The 25,049-nt window shown below is 34.7% G+C and overlaps 2 protein-coding genes across 2 annotated transcripts; both read left to right on the top strand.

The window, feature by feature from the left end:
- The first annotated feature begins 1,711 nt into the window (after positions 1 to 1,711).
- On the top strand, positions 1,712 to 2,441 carry LOC18422095 (chemocyanin). The gene is made up of 2 exons (XM_088865619.1): positions 1,712 to 1,991; positions 2,244 to 2,441. The coding sequence occupies exons 1-2, from the start codon at positions 1,820 to 1,822 to the stop codon at positions 2,405 to 2,407; spliced, it is 336 nt and encodes a 111-aa protein (XP_088721745.1). The 5' UTR covers positions 1,712 to 1,819; the 3' UTR covers positions 2,408 to 2,441.
- A 13,239-nt stretch (positions 2,442 to 15,680) lies between these two features.
- LOC18422094 (basic blue protein) lies at positions 15,681 to 16,346 on the top strand. The gene is made up of 2 exons (XM_006826818.3): positions 15,681 to 15,852; positions 16,147 to 16,346. Exons 1-2 carry the CDS (start codon positions 15,681 to 15,683, stop codon positions 16,344 to 16,346), a joined length of 372 nt encoding a protein of 123 aa, XP_006826881.1.
- Positions 16,347 to 25,049: the final 8,703 nt, after the last annotated feature.

Below are 25,049 nucleotides of genomic sequence, written 5' to 3'. Positions count from 1 at the left end.
ATATAGAATCTAAATTTAGTAATAAGCGGAGTATAAGCGATGAAGTAGTTAAGATTGATGGTAAAAAAAAAAGCCCCCAAAGAGATTCTTTTAAATTTTTAAATTTTTAAATTTTTAAATTTTTAAATTTTTAGGTCTTAGAATGAACGTTTTAAATTTTTTTAAATGAAGTTGTTATCATTAGATGAACAATGTTAAAAAAAAAAAAAAAAAATTGATTTTGAGTTTTCAAATGCCAAAATCCTAAAATTCACCTAATAATTAGAATGAGGGCTCGTTTTGACTGTGTAAGGTAGAAATTGAATTTTATCTTTTTGGGATTATTTGTTGGAATGAAGAGAGTGGCCATGCAATCTGCACATAAATTTTGTTTTTAAATTTTGACTTGTTTTATTTTTAAAATTTTCTATATAATTCATCTCAACACACACAGAAAAAAGAAAAATAAAATAAAATAAAAATAAATAAATAAATAAAAATCACTGCCTTCTAATTCATTTTAAAAATAATAATAATAAACTTTATAACCTTTTAATAAAAGATACAGTTTACGTGCCGGCAGTCCATAACTCCCCATCACCACCGTCCAATACCAATCTCCAACAGGATGCGACGGTAGGGATAGGGAGTCACCGTGCCTGCTGCCCGCATATAAACTTTTTCCTTTTAATAAATGTTCTTTCGTGTAATGGCTTATATGAGTCTACGACTGCTCACCCGACCAAATTACCTACAGCAAGAGTGTATGAAAGTGGAACGCATGCCGATTTCGAGGTAACCGTCCGAATCAGGCAATCCGCATGCTAACACAGAGAGAAAAAGATGCATGATTGCTTAAAACCAAATCCCGAATGCTTAAAAGAGGCATGTTTGTAAAATCGAACCAGAACCGTTAATCAGACATGGGCTTAGGAGAGGTTTAATCGATCTAATCCGTAAATTGTCCGATTCAACTATTTTAATCGAAAAAATCCTGGATGGTCAAAAAAATATTAGAAAAAAATCTACTAAAATATGAAAAACATATAAATATTGATTAAAGCAAAACATATTCAAATGACGTTGAAAATTAATGAAAAAATAGATTTTAACGAATCGATTTGTGTTTAGGGGTATTTTTAAAAAAAATTAAAAAAATAAAAAAATATAAAAACGAGTATTAGTGACTAAAACAATTTTTAAACTTTACCATAATGTAAAGAATATTAAAAAAAAATGTTTTACAAACCAAATTCCTTAATTTTTGGAAATTATATAAATCTAACCATGGGTTATATATTCTTGGTTTTTCCAACAATGTTTTTGGGTAACACTAATCCGGCAATCCACAGGCTCATGAAAGCACCAAAATAAAGACAGAAAGAAGACACCTTGTTTTAGAATGAAATCTGGAATTCACCTTACTTGAAATCTCGAACTCTATCATTCCGGGCTTGTGTTTGTAATTTGAGGGACTTTTTTTTAAAAAATAATATGATGCCTTCCAATATTCTTTCCTAAAATGGTTGATACGGGTCTACAACTGCTCACAAGAGAAAATTACGTAGAAATTATCCTTCTCACTTTCATACACTTGCACTGGTTTCTGGGTCTGGCAATCCGCATGCTCATGAAATCATGAAAATAAAGAGAAAAGAGATACGGCAGTTAAAAAGCAAATCTCGAATTCTGCAATTCGAGGCTAGTGTTGAGGACCTCTCTTCTTAGCAAGGTGCCAATTAAAATTCTATAAGTGAACCCACCTCTGTAAAAAGCTCTGCGAACGTCCGTGAGTTAGAGAGAATTAGTGAAACTGCGTCCGCATTAGATAGAAATAGAGATGGCACAGGGAAGAAGCAGTGCAATGGGCTTGGTGGCTTTGGTGCTTGTGGTTTTTGGGCTATTGGAACTTAGCACGGCGACCACTTACACGGTGGGTGACAACGGAGGCTGGACTTTTGGCGTATCTGACTGGCCAAAGGGAAAGAAGTTCGTGGCAGGAGATGTGCTTGGTAACTGCTCTCTCTGGCTCCCTTTTCTGTGTTTTTTTTTTTTAACTTTAACGAAATTAAAGTTAAAGTTTTAACTGCTATCTCTTTTTTTTGTGTGTTTTTATTTTTTATTTTTTAACTTTAATGAAATAGATTACAATCAAGGGGTAAAAAAAACCGCAAAATTCCTCCCTCTATCTAGCTTTTATGTTTTTAGAAAGCTCTGTCTCTCTCTCACTAAGACTAATGCGAACTAGTGTACTCTCTTGGCAGTTTTCAAGTATCCTGCCGCCGCTCACGACGTGGTTGCATTGAACGCTGACGGCTACGACAGCTGCAGCGCTCCTCCACACTCCAAGACTTACACTTCCGGCAACGACTCCATTACCCTTAAAAAGGGAGCCAATTTCTTCCTTTGCAGCTTTGGTGAACATTGAGATGCCGGAATGCAGATCCGAGCCCACGCCTTCACCCTGTGAGATCAGGTGTTAAGTCATCAGGAGAACGACTGAAAGCCGTTTTCAGTCACATCATATCATATATGGGATTTGATGAAGGGAAAACTTAAAAATGTTTTTTTCCGCTCCGATTACTTGATACTATTTGCTTATAAAAATGCCTTTTCATTCAGGGGCTTCCAAATTCAATGGAAGTGTATATTTGCAATGATTTCCTGTCAGAGACAATAAACGCTAAATTTGTTTTTGGCCTAAAGTGGAAAATAACATTTTATTTTAGGTAAATCAGTAGGGATATCCGTCCTACCCGTTTTATTAACAACTAAAAGATTTTACATAAACATATTTTATGCAACTTTTGGCAAGGGGATACTAGCAACATCAGATAAAATGAAAGGCGTTACAACATCTGGAGGACGAGCACGTCACACCGTTGCTTCATTTATAAAAACCGCTACTTTGATCAGAGAGTCTGCAACCATATTGGTCTTCCTATAAGCATGTTGAATGCTCTGTTATAGATCCGCAAATGATGCAAGCTTGGATTTACAATTCACCAAAATTATGCTCAATCTCCCATGATCCTTGCAACAATGATTCATAGAATCAACAAGAAGTTTGGAATCACTCTCAATAACAAGATGTACACCGTTCAATTCCTTTGATAGGGAAATTCCTTTCTCAAGTGTATAGAATTCAACGGCGTTATGAGAAATAATACCCAAGGGTGCTGCAAAAGCCGTAATGAAACCACCTGCATCATTTCTAATGATACCCTCACATCCAGCGCTACCTAGATTCTACCTTGAAGCCGCATCAATGTTAAGTTTAAAACAAATCTAAAGGTGGAGGCAACCATGCCTCATGACTATGAACATAGGGAGGTACCAGACTCCAATGAAGGTTTAAGATTGGAAGTTATATGAATTTCAAAGGAATGTAAAGCCCACTTGTGGACTTTTTCCAGCGTTCTAACCCAATGGAAAATATGTCGTTGGAGCTGCTCCTTAGGTACACTCCCTCTACCATGGACCCAAAAGTTCCGTTCCAACCAAAGCATCCAAATACTTTAAGGGAAAACACACAATTCCAAACAATTCAAACTAAAGTATACCTAAAAAACTTGCTAGAAAAATTTGTTTTGATGTCAAAAAAATCCACAAATCCTATTATCTCAAACTTAAAATATATGGACATATATAAAAAAAATTGGTCCGCTAGTCTTGAAAATACTGCATCTTGTAATGCATTATATAGTCTTTCGTTATCAAATTTGGTTTTCTTTAACTGGAAAAGCAGAAGCCTTCCAATTTTAGACATAAACTGAAGCGAAGCAAAGCCTGGTAATATCGCTTAGGTTATTAGATTCGGCCTACTTTGGTGACATTCAAGTATGCTTCAGGTATGCTTCGAGTCTGCTTCGACCAACAAAGAAATAGTTATACGAAGTCTTCTCCCCAATCGACCGAAGCATCGAATTGCTTTATTTTTCTCACTAAATCAAAGAAAACTCCAAAGTGAATCTGACAACATTGCAGTAACTTTTGTAATTTGAAGGGTTGTGAATTGAATATTATCCTTTTATGTGTATGTGTATGTGTATGTGTATGTGTATGTGTTTGTGTGTGTGGAAAACGTTTATATAGAGCCGAGGGTCTAAACAATCAAATTAGAGCCCACCTAAAACTAGAAGAAGTTATTATGATGCCAAAATATCTTCAAATTGATCATCTCGACATCAAGATGCATGGACATGAGAAAAATAATGAATTTCAAGTTTTGGAAATAGTGCATTTTATAATGCATTTTTTTACAGTCAATTTTCAAGATTTTTAAGTTTTCATAAATCTGCTCGATCTACACTACTTTTGAAGCTTTAAATGTTACAATTAAATATGAAAATATATTTTAAGACTATCACAAAGATTTCCAGCATTCGATGTGTTTTACGTTGATTGTTTAGAGCCTCAACTCTACACAAACTGTACCCTATATATATATATATATATATATATATATATATATATATATATATATATATATATATATATATATATATATATATATATATATATATATATATATATATATATATATATATATATATATATATATATATATATATATATATATATATATATATATATATATATATATATATATATATAGAGAGAGAGAGAGAGAGAGAGAGAGAGAGAGAGTGCTCTGCATATTATGAGATTCTATAAGAAAAAGCCAACAAATCTTGAGAACTAAGTAATGGGCCGAAGAAACACATCAAAAAATCCACATTTTCTATCTGTCACCAAAGTCCACCCTCAAGAGAAATTTAATAAAATAGCTCCATTCGAGTCTATCATAAGCTTTCTCAAAATCAAGCTACTATATGATTCCCGACTGCTCCTCCACCTTCCTTGAATGAATCGTCTCGTGAGTCATCAATATGATATTGGTTATTTGTCTATCCATAACAAAAGCACTGTGGAATTGCTTGTTGATAAATCCCACGATGCACACTTGTGTGCTTATTTTCTTTTCATTTTTGTGTCCTTGGGCACTTACAAGCCCAAAGTATTTTCAAATATCACCATCATCATCATCATCAGAGTCATATCTGAACTAGTTGGGGTCACTATACAAAACATGTTCCACTATTCTGATCTATCAAAGACTCTCAGTAGGACCATAGGTTCTCAAATCTATTCTCATTACTTCTATTCATATCCTTTTGAATCTTCCCCACTTATTTTCAAATGCACATAGTCTAAAACAAAAAGTATCTTGAACTACTCGTAACAACGAAACTTTAAATGCTTGTGATCCATGTACTTCCCAATTTCCAAATCAAAACGTATCCCAATGTTATAAATGTCAATTGTACGCTGTCCTATTTTGCCTAGCCGTCATTACGAGCAGAAAGCTTGTTCTTGGGGAAGACTTCCTTTTTGTGGCATAAATGCTGTTGTTTTCAAATAGTATCGTTACTCTCTTTGGTTATAGCGGGTGTTAACACCATAATAGCAGACCTTATGTTTAGAAGAACTTAGTAGTGCGAGCAAAAAGTTGCATTCGAAGAAAAGGAACAAGGCCGCTTAAGTCTTCACAATCTCTCATGTCACAAAGAAGGACACGGTTTCTATGCGGCCAGCCCACATATTGTAGAAATGCGGGCTTGGCAACATATATTTTTGAAATATAATTTGATATTAATTTTATAAGAATATGGAAGAAATTTTAGAGAGAGAAACTCTTTGAGAAAATAATTATGCCCCACACAACTCTTGTGGTGGATTTTTCATTGTCCAATATACACTTTCCCATCTTGTTACATTCTCATTTCAAAGGCAATAGCAACATCTCTTTCCTATCTTGTAATATGTATTTCGCTATTTTAAATTTTGTTTCTATTATTCCCCCTCAAACTCGGATGGGGGGGCATTTGAAGCCCGAATTTGAAGCAAATATCTCAAAAAAACGTCTCGTGGCATAGGTTTGGTGGAGATAGTAGCTACTTGATTACAAGTGGAAACAAAAAGAGTGATAAGTAATCCAAGAGCAACATTTCCACGTACAAAATTATAGTATAACTCATTGTGCTTTGTCTGGGCATAAAAAACCGGATTAACTATCATATAGAGAGTACTAATATTGTCACAAAAAAGTGCTGGTGTTTGAGGAAGAGGCAATCCAATATTCCGAAGAATTAAAGAAAATCATGTCAACTCTGCAGCAGTGGATGCCATAGAGTGGTATTCCGCTTCAGCTGGAATGAGTCGCAGTCGACTATTTCTTAGTACCCCAAAATATGCAGTTAGAACCAAGATAGGTATAGAAACCAGTGGTTGAACGACCAGTGGTTGGACACACAGCCCAGTCTGCATCCGAGAAGGTATATAACTCAAGGGAACTTGCAAATAAGATTATTATACCATACGATTGTATACCATTGAGATAATGAAGAATCTGCTTAATTACCTGAAAATATGCATGTAGGGGCATGCATGAATTGACAAACTATATTAATACTATGACAAAGGTTTGGTCGTTTTATAGTTATGTATTGAAAGGCACCAACAATGTTTCGATAAAGAGAAAGATCAGAAAATAGATCAGAATTCTCATGAATATTGTTCTTCATTACTATTGGTGTTGAAATAGGTTTGACACTGAGCATCTGAGCACGATCAAGAAGATCCCGGACATATTTGCTTTGTGAAAGAAAATTCCCACTTGAAAAATAAGATACATCTATGCTAAGAAAGTAGTGAAGAGGTCCAAGATCTTTCATTGCAAACTCCCTTCCAAGTTGGGAAATGAACCAATCTAAAAGATTTGAGTTATCACCAGTAACAATAATATCATCAACATAAATGAGAAGGAGAATATTGCATTGAGTAGTGCGAGAAACAAATAGAGATGAATCAGCTATGTTGCAATAAACCCTAATGATAATAAATAGGTACTAAATCGATCAAACCAGACCCGTGGTGCTCGCTTGAGACCATATAAAGTTCTTTATAATTTGTAGACATGATTTGGATATTTTGAGCTCACAAATCCAAGAGGTTGTTCCATAAATACATGTTCTTTAAGAAAGCCATGCAAGAAAGCATTTTTCACATTAAGTTCTTTGATAGGCCAGTGACATACAGTAGCAATGGTGAGCACAATCCGAATACTAGCAGGCTTAATAACATGACTGATTGTTTTAAAGAAATCAATTCTAGCAACCTGATTATATCATTTAGCAACTAATCTAACCATGAGTCTCTCTAAACTATCATCAAACTTTAATTTAGTCTTATAGACCCAACAACAACCAACAATGTTCATACCTGGAAGAGTGGAACTAGCTCCCAAGTTGAGTTAACATGGAGGGCTTCAATTTTCTCTTCAATTGCATAATGTCAACCTAGATGACCCAAGGCAGACTTAATGGTTTTAGGTTCAAAAGGGAAAGCTTCGAAAGTAAGAACACTTGAGATTGCTGCCATAGATGGGAGAATTCGAGATCTTCGAGTACCACCTTGAGATTTGGTGACCATGTGATAACGATAATGCTTAGATACTGGTAAAGACTTAGATTGGATGGTTTCTTCAGTGGCAACATTTTCATCATCATGATTTTTTGTTGCATCATCTTGGACGTCTTGGATTGGTATTACAGTGATGACATCTTCCTCTATAAGAGAAGTTAGAGAGCTATCAGAGGTGATGGGAAAAACAGGACTTGAGGGACCAGATGCATCAAGTGCATCCCATATCGGTGGTTTATGTGGAGTTGATGAATTAGAAGATGAAGGAGTTTGTATATCAAGCTCATAACATTCTGACCGTTCTTCATAGGTGGATAGCTACCCCTGAACCTGAGAACTATTTAACAAAGAATTGGGTTAGCATAAGGATAGATATATTCATCAAATACGACATGTCTAGAGATATTGACTCGCCCAGACGATGGATGCAGACATCTCTGACCTTTATGTTGAACACTGTAACTCAAAAATACAAATGGAAGAAAACGCGGACAAAATTTATCTGCAGATAGACTCGAAGGTATGAAAAACACCGACAACCAAAAACTATGAGTGAAGAATAGTCTGGTATGCGGCCAAACAACAAAGAATATAGTGAATCCATTTGCAAATTGGTCGAGAGGATCCTGTTTATTACGAAGACGGCGGTATGGAAAGCTTCAACCTAAAACTATTTAAGAATTCCTTCATAAAGCATCATTGTAAGACCCAATTCTACAATATTTCTATGTTTCCATTCAGCTATTCCATTTTATTCAAGTGTTCCTAGACATGATATATGTTGCACAATTCCATTCTCAGTAAGATGAGCAATGAATTCATTCTTAACAAACTCACCACCTCGATCACATTGAAAATTTCAAATTTTTTTATCGAATCTCCTTTTAAACATATGATGCAATTTTACAAATGCAGAGAAAAATTCATATTTTCTTTTCAAATGATAAATGCAAGAAAAATAAGTGTAATCATCTACAAACACCACATAAAAGTGATAATTCTGATTCGACAAAACTGGAAAAGGACCCCATAAATCTGAATGAATATTAAAAAGAGGTTCTGTAGAGGTCTTGTCAGTACTACTAAAAGGGAGTTTACAACTTTTTCCCATGTGACAGCTAGCACAAAAAAAATGTGAGTTATTCCATGCATCAACATTAATCAACTGTTTAGATTATAAGTAATAGACTACTTTATTTTGAGGATATCCAAGTAACTGATGCTACACATCTCCTGATGTTTTCTTATTTCGATTAGAAAATAAAACTTCATTCACATCTTTAAGAGCATAAAGTCCGCCCTTTCTACTCCCGATGACTAGATTTTTCCCTGTGCTTCGTTCCTTAATCTAAAAATCATTTAATACGAACTAAAAAATACAAGGAAAATCTTTTGTATATTGGCTAACAGATAGTAAATTCTTTTTCATCTCTGGCACTAAAATAATAATAGAAATATTAAATTTTTCAAACCCAACATCAATATTGGTATCACCAACATGTAAAATAATTAAGCTCACCATTACCAACCATGACTGTATCTCTACCACTATAAGGGCGAAGGTTTTTCTGTTTACCTGAGTCTCCTGTCATATGAGTTGATGCACCAATGGCTGGGAACTATTATGAGTCTTGGGAATTTGCAATTGTCACTGCAGCAAGAGCTTGAAGAATATCTTTTTCTTGGTACATATGATTGAATCGGTGTCAGCACTTTAATACAATATGTCCAAATTTTCCACAAATTTTACACTTTTCCTAGGGTGTCCGAGCTGATTGTTGTATATGTGAATCTTGTTGAAGATTTGATTCATATGTTTCATAGATGTAGCACAACTTTTTTGGATTCTCTGAAACACACCACGTCCCCCATTATTGTTTTGGCATGTTTGAGCAAATCCATGCCCTCGAGAATTAAAAAATTGTTGACCACCAAACTTGTGTATGCCTCTACCTCTGCAATTTTTAGTACTTATATTAGGTCCAAAATTTCTCTGTTGTCCAGCAAGGGCCATATTCTGATTTGAATATGAGTGTTCTTCAGAGACATTAGGCTGATTTCTAATATCATGACTTTGAAGAAGTAGTCTAATTTCATAACATGAAGGAATTGGTAGTGGTAGCAAAACTCTCATATTTTGGTCCATGTCTATTAAGAAACAAAAATACCTTATTTTTGTTTAATACAGGTTTGCCAATAGCAGCTAAATTATCACATATACTCTTGAATTTGTATATGTATTATGTTAGGGTTGAATTCCCTTTCTTGCAGAGTTGGAGTTGCTAGGTAAGTTGGAACTGCCTAGTTTGAGAATTAACTACATATGCATTCTTCAGGCGTCTCCAAACTTTTGTAGAAGTCTTGATGCCAACAACAAGGCTAAGACACTCTTCTGATAATGTCCCTGTAATCCAGGCTTTAAGAAGCTGATCAAACTTTAACCATGACTTATAGCCTGGATTTTCGATTTCACTGTTACCATCAAGAGAGAAAATCTTTTGACTTGCTGTAGGGCAATCACCATTAATGAATCCAAAAATTTCATGGCTCTCAATGGGAGAAAGCATTTGAGTTTCCCATAATAGATAGTTATTATGTGTCAACTTAATAGACACAAAGTTTCCTATATTGAAGATTGAGGGATAGGGAGAATTGTTTAATGAGAATGAAGCATCCATTGAAGCGAAAGAGGTATTAGATGACAGTTTATGAGAGAGTAGATTTAGAGCCTTTTTTTGTTTGGTAGAGAGATTAGGTATGTAAAAGAGAATGATATAGGTTTTGCTTGAAGGTTAAATAGGGCTAGGCATAAGAGGATGGGATGATATAGTTTTGAGTGATAAAAAAATAAATAAATTTTAAAATAAAATAATATAGTGCATTTTAATATAGATCCATAAAAGATGTAAGAGTAAAAAGATGTAAAGAGACTTGAATGATTCATTTGAAAGATTTGTTTAATATAGATCCATAAAGTGACAATATTGTTGGCAAAAGTTTGCAAACAAGACCAATTTTAGTTTGCAAAAAACTTGAGCATGGCTGGACGCGCGCATACAATTGATGAAGACAAAAAAAAATAAAAGTAAAAATTCAAGAGAGAGAGACGTACCTTCAATTTTAGAGAGGAATATCTACCATAGAAGCTGAGATTTGGATCGATGATTGCTCTGATATCATGAATAAATTTTAGAGAGATAGAGGAACTCTTTGAGAAAATAATTGTGCCCCACACAACTCACGTGGTGGTTCATTCATTATATATAATGGTAATACAATAGTGCAAAATACACATTCTTATCTTGTGATATGTATTTTACTAATTTGAAGTTTGTTTCTATTAAATATATAATCTTAAATATGGAGGCTATGAATATTATTTTCTTTGAAAAAAAAAAAACTAGAATTAATAATTTTATTAAAAAACATTTGGACTGTTAGTTACTATTGTTTTTAGATGGACCAACTATTTGTATTCATTTTATAGATGGATGCTTTATACCTCTTGATCGCATAACGAAGAAATACAGACCAGCCCACATGAAACAATTTGTTTGCAAAAGAAGGCAAGAGAATGGATGCTTTACACCTTTTGACCCCGTAGTGTAGAAATGCAGTCCAGCCCGCATTAAACAATTTTTTCGTAAAAAAAAAGCAAGGGAGTGGAGTCGAATATGAGACAAAAATATTACTTCGTTAGCGGTGGCAATTTCTTCGTTAGCGGCGTTGCTGGTGACTGTCAAGCAGGAATGTTGATCGAAATCTACACAGTTGATGAGCGAGAAGGAGAGAGTAGTATAAATTAAGTGTAGAGAGAGAGAGAGATTAGTTAAATTGTGATGACAAGGATCGCTTTTTTGGTCAGCATTTTCACTGGTCATAAGCGATGAGTAGTAGTCTTGTAAGAAGTGATAAGGTGAAGGTTTAATAAGTTTCTAGACTGTAATATATTGTTCGTGTTGGTTTCACTCTCTTTAGGGAAAAAATATATGAATTTTTAAGCAAGATGACCTTGGCTGGTGTGAGTCACATTATTGGATCTCTTATGGCTATCAAAATTGATATCTTTTTATGTTTTTCATTGGCTAATGTTATAATCATCTTAGACATCTGGGATTGTATACTACAAGATCTTTCACTTTCGATACAAGAAGATCATAATCACACTTAGTCATTCAATGTTAAATCGGATTTATTAAAGTGTGTCATAACTTTCAAGATATTTTATTTGAGACTATGTGCTTTATCTATTACACATCTCCAATCACCCAGTTTCATATCTAACAACCAATAATAAATGCTACTTCATTCCATCAAAAGAAAATGGTCGTATTGTGTACATTTCCTCATCATCAAATCCCCGCAAGATGGTTTTTCTAATGGGAAGCAAAGTATAAAACTTGAAGAGTATATAATCAAACATATATGCATTGCCCATATGCTTCAACCAAATGATGGGAATTCTATCACCAAGCCCTATAATGAATTCTCGGATTCCAAATCTCACCTAAAGGGTAGAGGGCCAAAACCCTATTGATCTACCCAAAAAATGAAAAAAATTGCGATGGTTGGATTCACGTGTGTGTGGAGACTCAAAATGCATCCTACTTCCTGAAAACTTGCTTCTCAAACAAAAGACATACGTACGAGATCTGCAATTTTGGGATCTACGTTATAATATCAAAATGGATATCTTCAAAGTAAATAAAATGAATTTTGAGTACCTCTACCAGTTCTAGAGAGGATATAATCAATCACTTTGTTTTTTCCCTAAAGCTTGTATGAAACCTTTGTCCTGTTTTAACCCCAAGTTTGGGATTCTAATATTACTCCTAACTTGAGTTTCACTCCATAACACAGTTTACCATTGCACAAATTTGGCACATACACGAACAAAATTAGAGAATTTTAGCAATTTAGCCCGCTTAAACGCAAATGACTAATAAGCCTGGTTGTTCAAGGTGTAGAACTCCAAACTACCAAAACGGTGAGAATCCCCCTAGTTATTAAAGGTTGCATAAACAAAACTAAATTTTTTTCATTATAAATCATTGTTACATGATTTTTTTCACTAAATACAATCAAGAGAAAAATACCAAAAAAACCCAAAACCACACTTTCTATGCAACTTATCTTCAACTTAACTTTTTCTCACTTTTTTTTCCAAAATATACTTTCTATCCGAAAACTCCCCAACCAAAATAATAAAAAAAAAATGCCTAAACTACCCTCCCTTACTTTTACCTTACCAACTTCTCTCTTCTCTATCCCACCAAAATAGGGGGCTTCGGCTCCGTGTAAGTTGTGTCCGGCAATAGTGCTCCGGCACTGTGTAAAGTTCGGTCCGGTAGTAAGGCTTTGGCACTATGTAAAGTGCGGTCCGGCAGTAGGGCTTCGGCACTGTGTAAAATGCGGTCCGGTAATTGAAAATGGCAGTCCGGCAGTTGCAAAGGGCGATCCGGCAGTTGCAAAGTGTGGTTCGGTAGTTGCAAAGTGAGGTCCAGTAGTTCCAAAGGGCGGTCCAGCACTCGTGCGCTCCGACAATATCCTACTGGGGTCCAAAAGTCAACATCAAATCTGTCCAAAATGATTTTTGTGTACAAAAAAGGCATTTCCGTCTAAAAAAAATGAATTTTTTCTCTTGGGGGTATTTGCATAAAAGTCTGTTTTGGGGAAGAAATGAGAGAAAAAGTAGGGTTGGGGGTAAGTTGCATAGAACGTGTGGTCTTAGGGTTTTTTTTATAATTTTCCCAAAAATCAACTACTATTAAAAAAATTTCTAAATAAAGTTAAAAAAGTAAGAGGGATGTTCTAGAATCTAAAGGTTTTAAAATTAGTGGGAATAAGATGAAATATATAGAAAGTAAAATTAGTAATAATAGGAGCATAAGCGAGGAAGTAGTTAAGATTAATGGTCAAAAAAAGCCCCAAAAGAAATCTTTTTAATTTAATTAATTTTTAGGCCTTAGAAATGAACTTTTAAATTTTTTAATTTTTTTAAAATGAAATTGTTATCATTAAATGAACATTATTAAAAAACAAAAATTTGGTTTTGAGTTTTCAAATACCAAAATACTAAAATTCACCTAATAGACAATATAGATTCATTACTGGAAGGAGGGCTCGTTTTGATCATGTGTAATGAAGAAATTGAATTTTATCTTTTTGGGATTATTTGTTGGAATGAAGAGAGTGGCCATGCAGTCTGCACATAAATTTTATTAAAATTTTGACTTGTCATATTTTAAAAATTTTCTATACAATTCATCTCAACACACACAGGAAAAAAAATAAAAAAATAAAATTCTGCCTTCTAATTCATCTAAAAAAAAGAAATTAAATTCATGGGCTTTTAATAAAGGACGCAGTTAGGGCGTCGGCAGTCCGCATGATAACTTCCCATCACCACCGTCCAACGCCAACCAACAGGAAAGGACGGTGGCGATGGGGAGTTACCATACCGGCTAAACTTTTTCCTTTAATAAATGTTGTTTCGTATAATGGCTGATACGAGTCTACGACTACTCACTAGACCAAATTACCTACAGCAAGAGTTTATGAAAGTGGAACGCATTCCGATTTCTGGCTAGCCTTCCTAATCTGGCAATCCGCATGCTAAAATAAAGAGAGGAAAGAGGCATGATTGCTTAACAGCAAATCCCGATTTCTGCGATTCGTGGAGCGTATGCTGATTTTTGGGTAGTGTTTGCAAAATCGAACCGAACCGTTAATCAGACATGGGTTCGGAAACCGTTTAACCGACCTAACCGGTCAACTGGCCGATTCTACCGTTTTAATAAAGAAAGTCTCGGATGGTCAAAAAAATATTGAAAAAAATAAAAAAATACAAGAAAAATATCTATTAAAATATTAAAAACACATAAATAAGTATTAAAACAAAACACATTCAAATGATGTTGAAAATAAATGAAAAAATGGATTTTAAGGAATCAATTTGTGCTTAAGGGTATTTTTAAACAAAATTTAAAAAACTGGAAAAATATAAAAGCAAGTATTAGTAACCAAAACAATTTTTAAACTTTACCAAATGTAAATTTTTTGGAATTTATATATATTTTTTTGAAATTATTTTTTAAATACCGATAGATCACGAAAACCGCAAAAAAACATGATCGGCTAGTGACCGTTTCCATCTAACCGAGTGGTTAATGGCTAGATCGCCCGGTTTTTCCAATAATGTTTCTCGGGAACTCTAATCGGGAATCCGCAAACTCATAAAAGCATCAAAATAAAGACAGAAAGGAGACATTGCTTTTGAAAGAAATCTGGAATTCACCTTATTTGAAATCTGGAACTCTACAATTCCGGGATTGTGTGTCTAATTTGAGGGACTTTCTTGTTACTGTGGTGCCATCTAAGATACTACAAAAGCCCTCCCTTGCCCACTCTATAATGGTGCCATCTAAGATACTAAAAAAGTACTCCCTTCACCCCCACCCTATAATAAGCGCTGCCCACCTTGGGAAAGAGGCCTGGGTCACAGTGGTGGCTCCACCACACCCAAGTTACTTTGGGAAAGGTGTTGGGTTAGCTCCATCACATCTCAGTCACCATGTTGTGGTTTCTTCCCACCCTACCAGTAGGAGCCGTCTCCCCCGTTGAATTATTCAAAAAAAGCTGTCTATCCCACGGAATTATCCAAAAAAAAAGAAGCACCACTTACTTCTTTGCACGACAGAGACGTCGAGAAACTACATGTGTATTTATCTGCAATTCTGCGTATAAATTTTATTTTAAAATAATATGATGCCTTCTACTTTATCTTAAAAATAAATAAATTCAATGCCTTTAAATTAATTTTCCTTTCATAGATAACCCTTTTTCTCTCCTAAAATGGTTGATACGAGTCGACCACTACTCACAAGAGCAAATTACATACAAATTACCCTACTCACTCTCATATTACTTATACTCTTCCCACTTTCATGCACGTATACTGATTTCTGGGTAACTTTGCCATTTCTGCAATCCGCATGCTCATGAAATCACGAAAATAAAGAGAAGAGATACGGCAGTTCAAAAACAAATCCCGAATTCTGCAATTCGAGGCAAGTGTTTCTAGTGTGAGGGCCTTTCTTCTTAGCAAAGTGCCATTTAACATTCTATAAATGAACCGTCCTCTGTAATAAGCTCTGCCAACGTGTGTGCGTTAGAGAGAATTAGTGAAACTGCATTTGCATTAGATAGAGATAGAGATGGCACAGGGAAGAAGCAGTGCAATGGGCTTGGTGGCTTTGGTGTTTGTGTTTTTTGGGCTATTAGAACTTAGCACCGCGACCACTTATACGGTGGGTGACAGTGGAGGCTGGACTTTCGGCGTATCTGACTGGCCAAAGGGAAAGAAGTTCGTGGCAGGAGATGTGCTTGGTAACTGCTCTCTTTGTCTCCCTTGTTTGTGTTTTTTTTGAACTTTAATGAAATTAAAGTTAAAGTTTAACTGCTCTCTTTTTTCTTTTTTTTTGGTGTTTATTTTTTAACTTTAATGAAATAGATTACAATCGATGGGTAAAAAAAAGGGAAAATTCTTCTCGCTATCTAGCTTTTATGTTTTTAGAAAGCTCAATCTCTCTCTCACTGAGACTAATGCGAACTTGTGTACTCTCTTGGCAGTTTTCAAGTATCCTGCCGTGAGACTAATGTGATTGTGTACTCTCTTGGCAGTTTTCAACTATCCTGCCGGCAATCACAACGTGGTTCCAGTGAACGCTGACGGCTACAACAGCTGCAGCGTTCCTCCAGGCTCCAAGACTTACACTTCCGGCGAGGACCGCGTTACCCTTAACAAGGGAGACAATTTCTACATTTGCGGCTTTGCTGACCATTGCGATGCCGGAATGCAGATACAAGCCAACGCTGCATAGAGAGAGGTTATAGTTAAAAGAGGTCGCAGTGGCTTTGAGGGTTGCATCTCATTTTTATTTTCTTGTTGTGTTTTCACTTGTTCTGAGCGATATTAGGTCTTATTACAAGCTGAGATCCGGCGACAAAATAAATAACATGTGAGTTCATAAACCTTGGAGCTTACTTCCTCCCGCCTATGGGTTGTTCTTTCAATTAATTGCTCTCTCCCAGGCGCACAAATTTATTCTGAGCATGTTGGACTTCGTAATAGAATCTATGTTACAAGACACCAAAGGCATGTTTGATTTCTAGAAGACGTGGCTTTGATTTATAAAAACCAAAGGCATGTTTGATTTCTAGAAGACGTGGCTTTGATTTATAAAAACCAATTCTTATAGCATTGTAGTGCTTTCTTGTTGCATAACAATGAAGTTTTATAATACAATAATTTTTTATAATAAAATCGATATCACAAGATCCACTTATTTATATTTAAGGCAAAAAAAGTAAGCACCCCCAAATTTCATAGTAGAACATGATGAAACTTGGGGTCTCCAAAAAAATATAGGTTCCATAAATCAAACACGATTGAAACCCGTTTTAAGTCACATCATATCATAAATGGAATTTGACGAAGGAAAAACTTAATAATGTTTTTTTCCGCTCCTATCACTCGATGTTATTTGACTACAAAAATGCCTTTTCATTCAGGGGCATCCAAATTCAACGGAAGTGTATATTTGCACTGATTTACTCTAAGAGATAATAAACATTAAATTTGTTTATGGGCTAAAGTGGGAAAAGAGATTTTTTTTTTTATTCTTTTGGGGTAAATCAATAAGGATATCGGCCCCTACCCGTTTTATTAACAACCAAGAGATGTTACATGAACATATTTTAGGCAAACCGTGGCAAGGGAATACTAACAACAACAGATAAAATGAAAGGCGTTACAACATTTGGGGGACGAGCACGACATATCGTTGCTTCATATATAGAAACCACTATTTTCGCCAGAGAGTCTGCAGCCATATTGGTCTCCTTATAAGCATGTTGAATGCTCCATTGTTGGTTCACAAATGATGCAAGCTTGGATTTACAATTCACCAAACTTATGCGCAATATCTAAGGAGCCCTATGACAATGATTCATAGAATCAACAAGAAGTTTGGAATCACTCTCGATAACAAGAGGTACACATTTCAGTTCCTTTGCTAGGGAAATTCCGTTCTCAAGTGCATGGAATTCAGCTCTGTTATGAGAAGTAATACCCAAGGTTGCACAAAAGCTGCAATGAAACCGTCTTCATCATTGCTAATGATACCCCACATTCAGCGTTACCTAGATTTTGCCTTAAAGCCTCGTCAACATTAAGCTTGAAAAAATCTAAAGGTGGAGGCAACCACGTCACATGAATATGAACATAGGGAGGTACCAGACTCCATTGAAGTTTAATATTGGAAGCTATATGAATTTCAGATGAATGGAGAGCCCAATTGTGGACTTTTTTTGGCGATCTAACCCAATGGAAAATATATCGTAGGAGCTGCTCCCTAGGTGTACCCCCTCTACAATGGACCCAAGAGTTCCGCTCCAACCAAAGCCTCCAAATAGTAAGGGAAAAAACACAATCCCAAACAATTCAAACTAAAGCGCACCTAAAAAACTTGCTAGAAAAATTTGTTTTGATGTCAAAACTCCACAAATCTGATTATCTCAAACTTGAAATATATGGACATATATAAAAAAATTGCATTGCTACCCTTGAAAATAGTGCATCTTGAAATGCATTATATAGAGTCTTTTGTTATCAAATTCGATTTGCTTCGACCGAAGAGGCCCAAGCCTTTGAATTTTAGGCATGAACTAAAGCGAAGCGAAGCGAAGCCTGGTAATGATACTTCGGTTATTAGATTCGGCCTACTTTGGTGACATTTAGGTATGCTTCGAGTCTACTTCGGCCAGCAAAGAAGTAGTTACATAAAAGTGTTTTTTAAATTTTTTTATTTTTTTATTTTTTTATTTTTTTATTTTTTTATTTTTTAAAAAAATTTCCATTATTTATAGATATTGTATATATAAATACCTAATTTATTTATATTAAATTACAAAAAAAGTCAGAAGTCTTCCCCCCAATCGGTCGAAGCACCGAATTGCTTTATTTTTCTCACTAAACCGAAGAAGACTCCGAAGTGAATCTACCAATATTGCAGTGACATTTGTAATTTGAAAGGTTGTGAATTGAAGATTACCCTTTTGTGTTTGTGTGTGGAAAACGTTTATAAAGAGTCGAGGCTCTAAACAATCAAATTAGAGTCCACATCAAAAATTTCACTAGAAGAAGTTGTTTTGATGCCAAAATATCCTCAAACTGATCATCTCGACATCAAGATGAATGGACATGAGAAAAAAATGAATAACAAGTTTTGGAAATAGTGAATTTTATAACGCATTTTTGGATAGTCAATTTTAAATATTTTCAAGTTTTCATAAATCTTCTCGATCTACACTACTTTTGAAGCTTTAAATGTTGCAATTAAAGATGAAAATATATTTTAAGACTATCACAATGGTTTCCAGTATTTGGTGTGCTTTACTTTGATTGTTTAGAGCCTTAACTCTATACAGCTGCATCCTAAATATATATATATATATGGGTGCAGTTGGCATACGGATGCATCCGTAGCTGTAGAGATAAGGTGCACCTTCAAATTTAGCATGGTATATAATTTTGATGTAAAATGTACTTAGGATTATCTGAAAATCTATTTACTTAGGATTATCTGAAAATCTATTTTTATATCTAATTATAAAATTAAGTTTAAAAAATGGTTAAAATCAAGTAGATCTATAAACATATGAAAATCTTGAAAATGGATGATGTAGATAATATGTTGTAAAATGCACTATTTCTAAGACTTAAATGTTTTTATTTTTTATGGTCATACATCTGAATGTCGAGAAGATCAATCAAAGGGTTTTTCAACATTAAAACTACCTTTTCTCATGGATTTTTGAGATGCATCCATAGTTCTACATTAATACGTTGCATCCTTATATAAACTTATATATATATATATATATATATATATATATATATATATATATATATATATATATATATATAGAGAGAGAGAGAGAGAGAGAGAGAGAGAGAGAGAGAGTTCTCTGAATGTTTTGAGATTCTATAAGAAAAAACCAACAAATCTTGAGAACTAAGTCATGGGCAGAAGAAATACAACAAAAGATCCACATTTTCTATCTGTCATCAAAGCCCACCCTCGAGAGAAATTTCATAAAATAGCTCTATTCGAGTCTATCACAAGCTTTCTCAAAATAAGCTACTATATGAGTCCCGGCAGCCCATCCACCTTCCTTGAATATATTGTTTGGTGAGTCACCAATATGACGTCGGTTATTTGTCTATCCTTAACAAAAGCACTGCGGTATAGCGTGTTGATAAATCCCACAATGCACACTGGTGTGTTTATTTTCTTTTCATTTTTGTGTCCTTGGTCACTTACAAGCCCAAAGTATTTTCAAATGTCACCATCGTCGTCATCATCAGAGTCTTATCTGAATTATTTGGGGTCGTTATACGAATCATATTCCACTATTCTGGTCTATCAAGAACCCTCAATAAGATCATAAATTCTCATATCTATTCTCACTATTTCTATTTATATCATTTTGAACCTTCCCTACGTATTTTCAAATGCACAAAGTCTAAAACAAGAAGCATCTTGAACTACTCATGACAACAACAATATAAATGCCTGCGATCCATAAACTTACCAATTTCCAAATCTAAATGTATCCCAATGTTATAAATGTCAATTATACCCTGTCATATTTTGCCTGGCTGACATTACGAGTAGAAAGCCCGTTCTGGGGAAAACTTCCTTTTGGTGGAATAAATGTCGTTGTTTTCAAATACTACAGTTACCATCTTGGTTATAGCGGGCGTTAACACGTAAGAGCAACCCTTTATTTAGAAGGAAAAAGTTTATATAAAGATGCAACCTTATAACGTAGACCTATGGATGCACCTCAAAAATTCATCGGAAAAGGTAGTTTTAATGTTGAAAAACCCTTTGATTGATCTTCTCGACATCGAGATGTATGACCATGAAAAATATAAAGAATTTTAATCTCAGATATAGTGCATGTTACAACATATTATCTATACCATCCATTTTCAAGACTTTCATATGTTTATAGATCTACTTGATTTTAACCATTTTTGAAATTTAAAATTTTATAATTAGAAACAAAAATACATTTGGAGATAATCTTAAGAACATTTTACATCAAAATTATATACCATGTTAAAATTTGAACGTGCACCTTACTTCTACAACTACGGATGCATCCGTATGCCAATTGCACCCTTAGAAGAATTTAGTAGTGCGAGCAAAAAGCTACATTCAAGGAAAAGGAACAAGGCCGCTTAAGTCTTCACAATCTCTCATGTCACAAAGAAGAACACGGTTTCTATGCGGCCAGCCCACATATTATAGAAATGCGGGCTTGGCAATATATATTTTTGACATATAATTTGATACTAATTTTAAGAGAATATTGTTGAAATTTTAGAAAGAGTGAGGAAGTCTTTGGGAAAATAATTGTGCCCCACACAACTCTTGTGCTGGTTTTTTCATTGTATATATAATGTTAATACAATAGTGAATGACAAAAGGTAATGACAACATCTCTTTCCTATCTTGTAATATGTATTTTACTATTTTTAATTTTGTTTTTATTACTCCCCCTCAAACTCGGTTAGGGAGGCATTTGAAGCTCAAGTTTGAAGTAAAGATCTCAAAAAACATCTCATGGCAAAGGGTTGGTGAAGATATCAGCTGCTTAATTACGAGAGGAAACAAAACGAATGATAAGTAATCAAATAACCACTTTTTCACGTACAAAATGATAATCTAACTCAATGTGCTTGGGCATAAAAAACAAGATTAACAATCATGTAGAGAGTACTAATATTGTCACAAAAAAGGTTTGGTGCTTGAGGAAGAGGCAATCCAATATCCCGAATATAAAAGAAAGCCATGTCAACTCTGCAGCAGTGGATGCCATAGAGCGTTATTATGCTTCAGCACTAGAATGAGCCGCAGTTGAGTATTTCTTAGTACTCCAATATATGCAGTTAAAACCAAAATAGGTGTAAAAACCAGTGGTTGGACACCCAGCCTAGTCTACATTAAAAAAGGCATATAACTCAAGAGAACTAGCTGATAAGATTTTTATACCACACGATCTTATACCATGGAGATAACAAAGAATCTGCTTAATTACTTTAAAATATGTAATTGTAGGGGCATGCATAAATTGACATATTGTATTAACACTATGAGAAAGGTCTGGTTTTTTTATTGTTATGTATTGAAGGGCACCAATAATGCTCCAATAAAGAGATGGACCTGGAAATATATCAGAATTCCCATGAATATTGTTCGTCATTACCATTGGTGTTGAAATAGGTTTGACATCGAGCATCTGAGCAGGATCAAGAAGTTCCCGGGCATATTTGCTTTGTGATAGAAATATCCCACCTGAAAAATAAAATACCTATATGGCAAGAAAGTAGTGAAGAGGTCCAAGATCTTTCATTGCAAACTCCCTTCCATGTTGAGAAATGAACCAATCTAAAAGATCTGAATTACCACCAATAACAATAATGGCAAGCTTTCTATGCTTCCCTTACAACATAAAGCTTATATACCTCCCCTTACCCAGCCATCCATTCTGAATGGAGGGCTAAGATTGCCCCAATCATAATGCTACACTATTTTATTTTTAATTTTTTTCTATGGAATATTTTGACACCAAATTTTGGGCGTCTAATCCTCTATTAAACTCGCACTAGTGAACATAAAATATTTCCAATAAAATAAAATGACCAGTAGGGAAAGTATAGAAACCTTTCCCAACAATAATATCATCAACATAAAGGAGAAGGAGAATGTTGCATTGAGTTGTGCGAGAAACAAATAGAGATGAATCAGTTATGTTGCAATAAAACCTTAATGATAATAAATAGGCACTAAATCGATCAAACCAGGACCATGGTGCTCGCTTGAGACCATATAAATCTCTTTGTAATTTGCCGACATGATTTAGATATTTTGAGCTCACAAATCTAGGAGGTTGTTCTATAGATACAAGTTCCTTAAGAAAGCCATGCAGGAAAGCATTTTTCACATTACGTTGTTTGATAGGCTAGTGGAGCACAGTAGCAATAGTGACAAATATCTTAATAATAGCAGGCTTTATAATAGGACTGAATGTTTCAAAGAAATCAATTCCAGCAACCTGATTATATCCCTTAGCAACTAATCTGGCCTTGAGTCTCTCTAAACTACCATCAGACTTTAATTTAGTCTTATAGACCTAATATTCATACCTGGAAGACGTGGAATTACCTCCCAAGTTGAGATAACATGGAGGGCTTCAATTTCCTCTTTCATCGTACAATGCCAACCTAGATGACCCAAGGTAGAGTTAATGGTTTTAGTTTCAGAAGGGAAAGTTTCAAAAATAAGAACACTTGAGATTGTTGTCATAGATGGGATAATTTGGGGTCTTCGAGTACCATCTTGAGATCTGGTGACCATGTGATGATGAGAATGCTCAAAGACTGGTAAAGAATTAGAATGGATGGTTTCTTCAGTGGCAACATTTTCATCATCATGATTTTCTGTGGTATCATCCTAAACATCTTGGATTGGTCTTGCAGTGATGACATCTTCCTCTATAAGAGAATTTGGAGAGCTGTTAGTGGTGATGGGCAAAGCAGGACTTGCGGGATCAGATACATCATGTGTGTCCTATATGGGTGGTTTGTATATTAAGCTCATAACATTCTGACCATTCTGCATAGGTGGACAGCTCCCCCTAAACCTGAAAACTATCTAACAAAGAATTTGGGCTAGCATAAGGATAGATATGTTTATCAAATACAACATGTCTAGAGATATAAACTTGTCCAGTCGATGGATGCAGACATTTGTAACCCTTATGATGAACACTGTAACCCAAAAATACACATCGAAGAAAACGATATCAAAATTTATCTGCGACATAGACTCGAAGGTACAAAAAACAACGACAACCAAAAACTTTGAGTGAAGAATAGTCTGGAATGCAGCCAAACAACAACGAATATAGTGAATCAATTTGCAAATTAATCAAGAGAATCTTGCTTATTATGAAGACTGCGGTATGGAAAGCTTCAACAGAAAATTGTTTAGAAATTCCTGTATAAAACATCATTGTCAAACCCAATTCTACAATATTTCTATGTTTCCTTTCAGTTATTCCATTTTGTTCAAGGGTTCCTGGACATGATATTTGTTGCACAATTCCATTCTTAGTAAGCTGAGCAATGACTTCTTCCTTATCAAAATCACCACATCTATCACATTAAAAATTTTGAATTCGTTTATCAAATCTCCTTTCAACCAAATGATGAAATTTCATAAATGCAGAGAAAAATTCAGATTTTCTTTTCAAAAGATAAATCCAAGAAAAACGAATGTAATTATCCACAAACGTCAAATGAAAGTGATAATTCTGATTAGATAAAACTAGAGAAGGACCTCATAAATCTGAATGAATCTTAAAAAGAGGTTCTATAGAGGTCTCGTCAGTACTATTAAAAGGGAGTTTATAACTTTTTCCCATTTGACAGCTAGCACAAACAGAATGTGAGTTATTCCTTGCTTCAAAATTAATCTATTGTTTAGATTATAAGTAACAGACTACTTTATTTGGAGGATGTCTGAGTCCCCGACGCCACACATCTTTTGATGTTCTCTTATTTCGATTAGAAAATAAAGCTTCATTCACATCCTTAAGTGCATAAAGTCTGCCCTTTCTACTTCCTTGGCTAGAGTTCTTCCATGTGCGTCATTCCTTAATCCGAAAACCATTTTATAAGAACTCATAAATACAAGGAAAATATTTTGTAAACTGGCTAATAAATAGTAAATTCTTTTCATCTCTAACACTAAAAGAACATTAGAAATATTAAATTTTCCAAACCCAACATTAATATTTGCATCACCAACATGTGAAATAGTTAAGTGCTCACCATTACCAATCATGACTGTATCTCTACCACTATAAAGGTGAACGTTTTGCAGTTTACCAGAGTCTCCTGTCAGATAAGTTGAGGCACCAGTGTCTAGGAACCATTCCGAGTCTTGGGAATTTGCAATAGTCACTGCAGCAAGAGCTTGAAGAATGTCTTTTTCTTGATACATATGCTTGAATCGGCGTCAGCATTTTAATACAGTATGTCCAAATTTTCCACAAATTTTACACTTTTCCTAGGGTGTCCGAGCTGATTGTTGTATATGTCTTGTTGAAACCTTTGATTCATATGTTGCATAGATGTACCACCACTTTTTTGGATTCTTTGAGACACACCACTGCCCCCATTATTGTTCAGGCATGTTTGAGCAAATCCACGCCTCGAGAATTAAAAAACAATTAACCACCAAACTTGTGAATGCCTCTACCTCTGTAATTTCTAGTAATTATATTAGGTCCAAAATTTCTCTATTGTCCAGCAAGGGCCATATTCTGATTTCTTCAGAGATATTAGGCTGATTTCTAATCTCATTGCATTGAAGAAGTATAATTTCATAATATGAAGTAATCGGTAGTGGTAGCAAAACTCTCATATTTTGGATCAAGTCTATTAA

Source organism: Amborella trichopoda, chromosome 4, assembly GCF_054954075.1.
Source record: "Amborella trichopoda isolate Santa Cruz 75 chromosome 4, AtrichopodaSantaCruz75HAP2 v2.0, whole genome shotgun sequence".
Lineage (NCBI taxonomy): Eukaryota > Viridiplantae > Streptophyta > Magnoliopsida > Amborellales > Amborellaceae > Amborella > Amborella trichopoda.
Note: the sequence above shows the minus strand (reverse complement) of the source record. Positions and strands in the feature narration are given on the sequence as shown.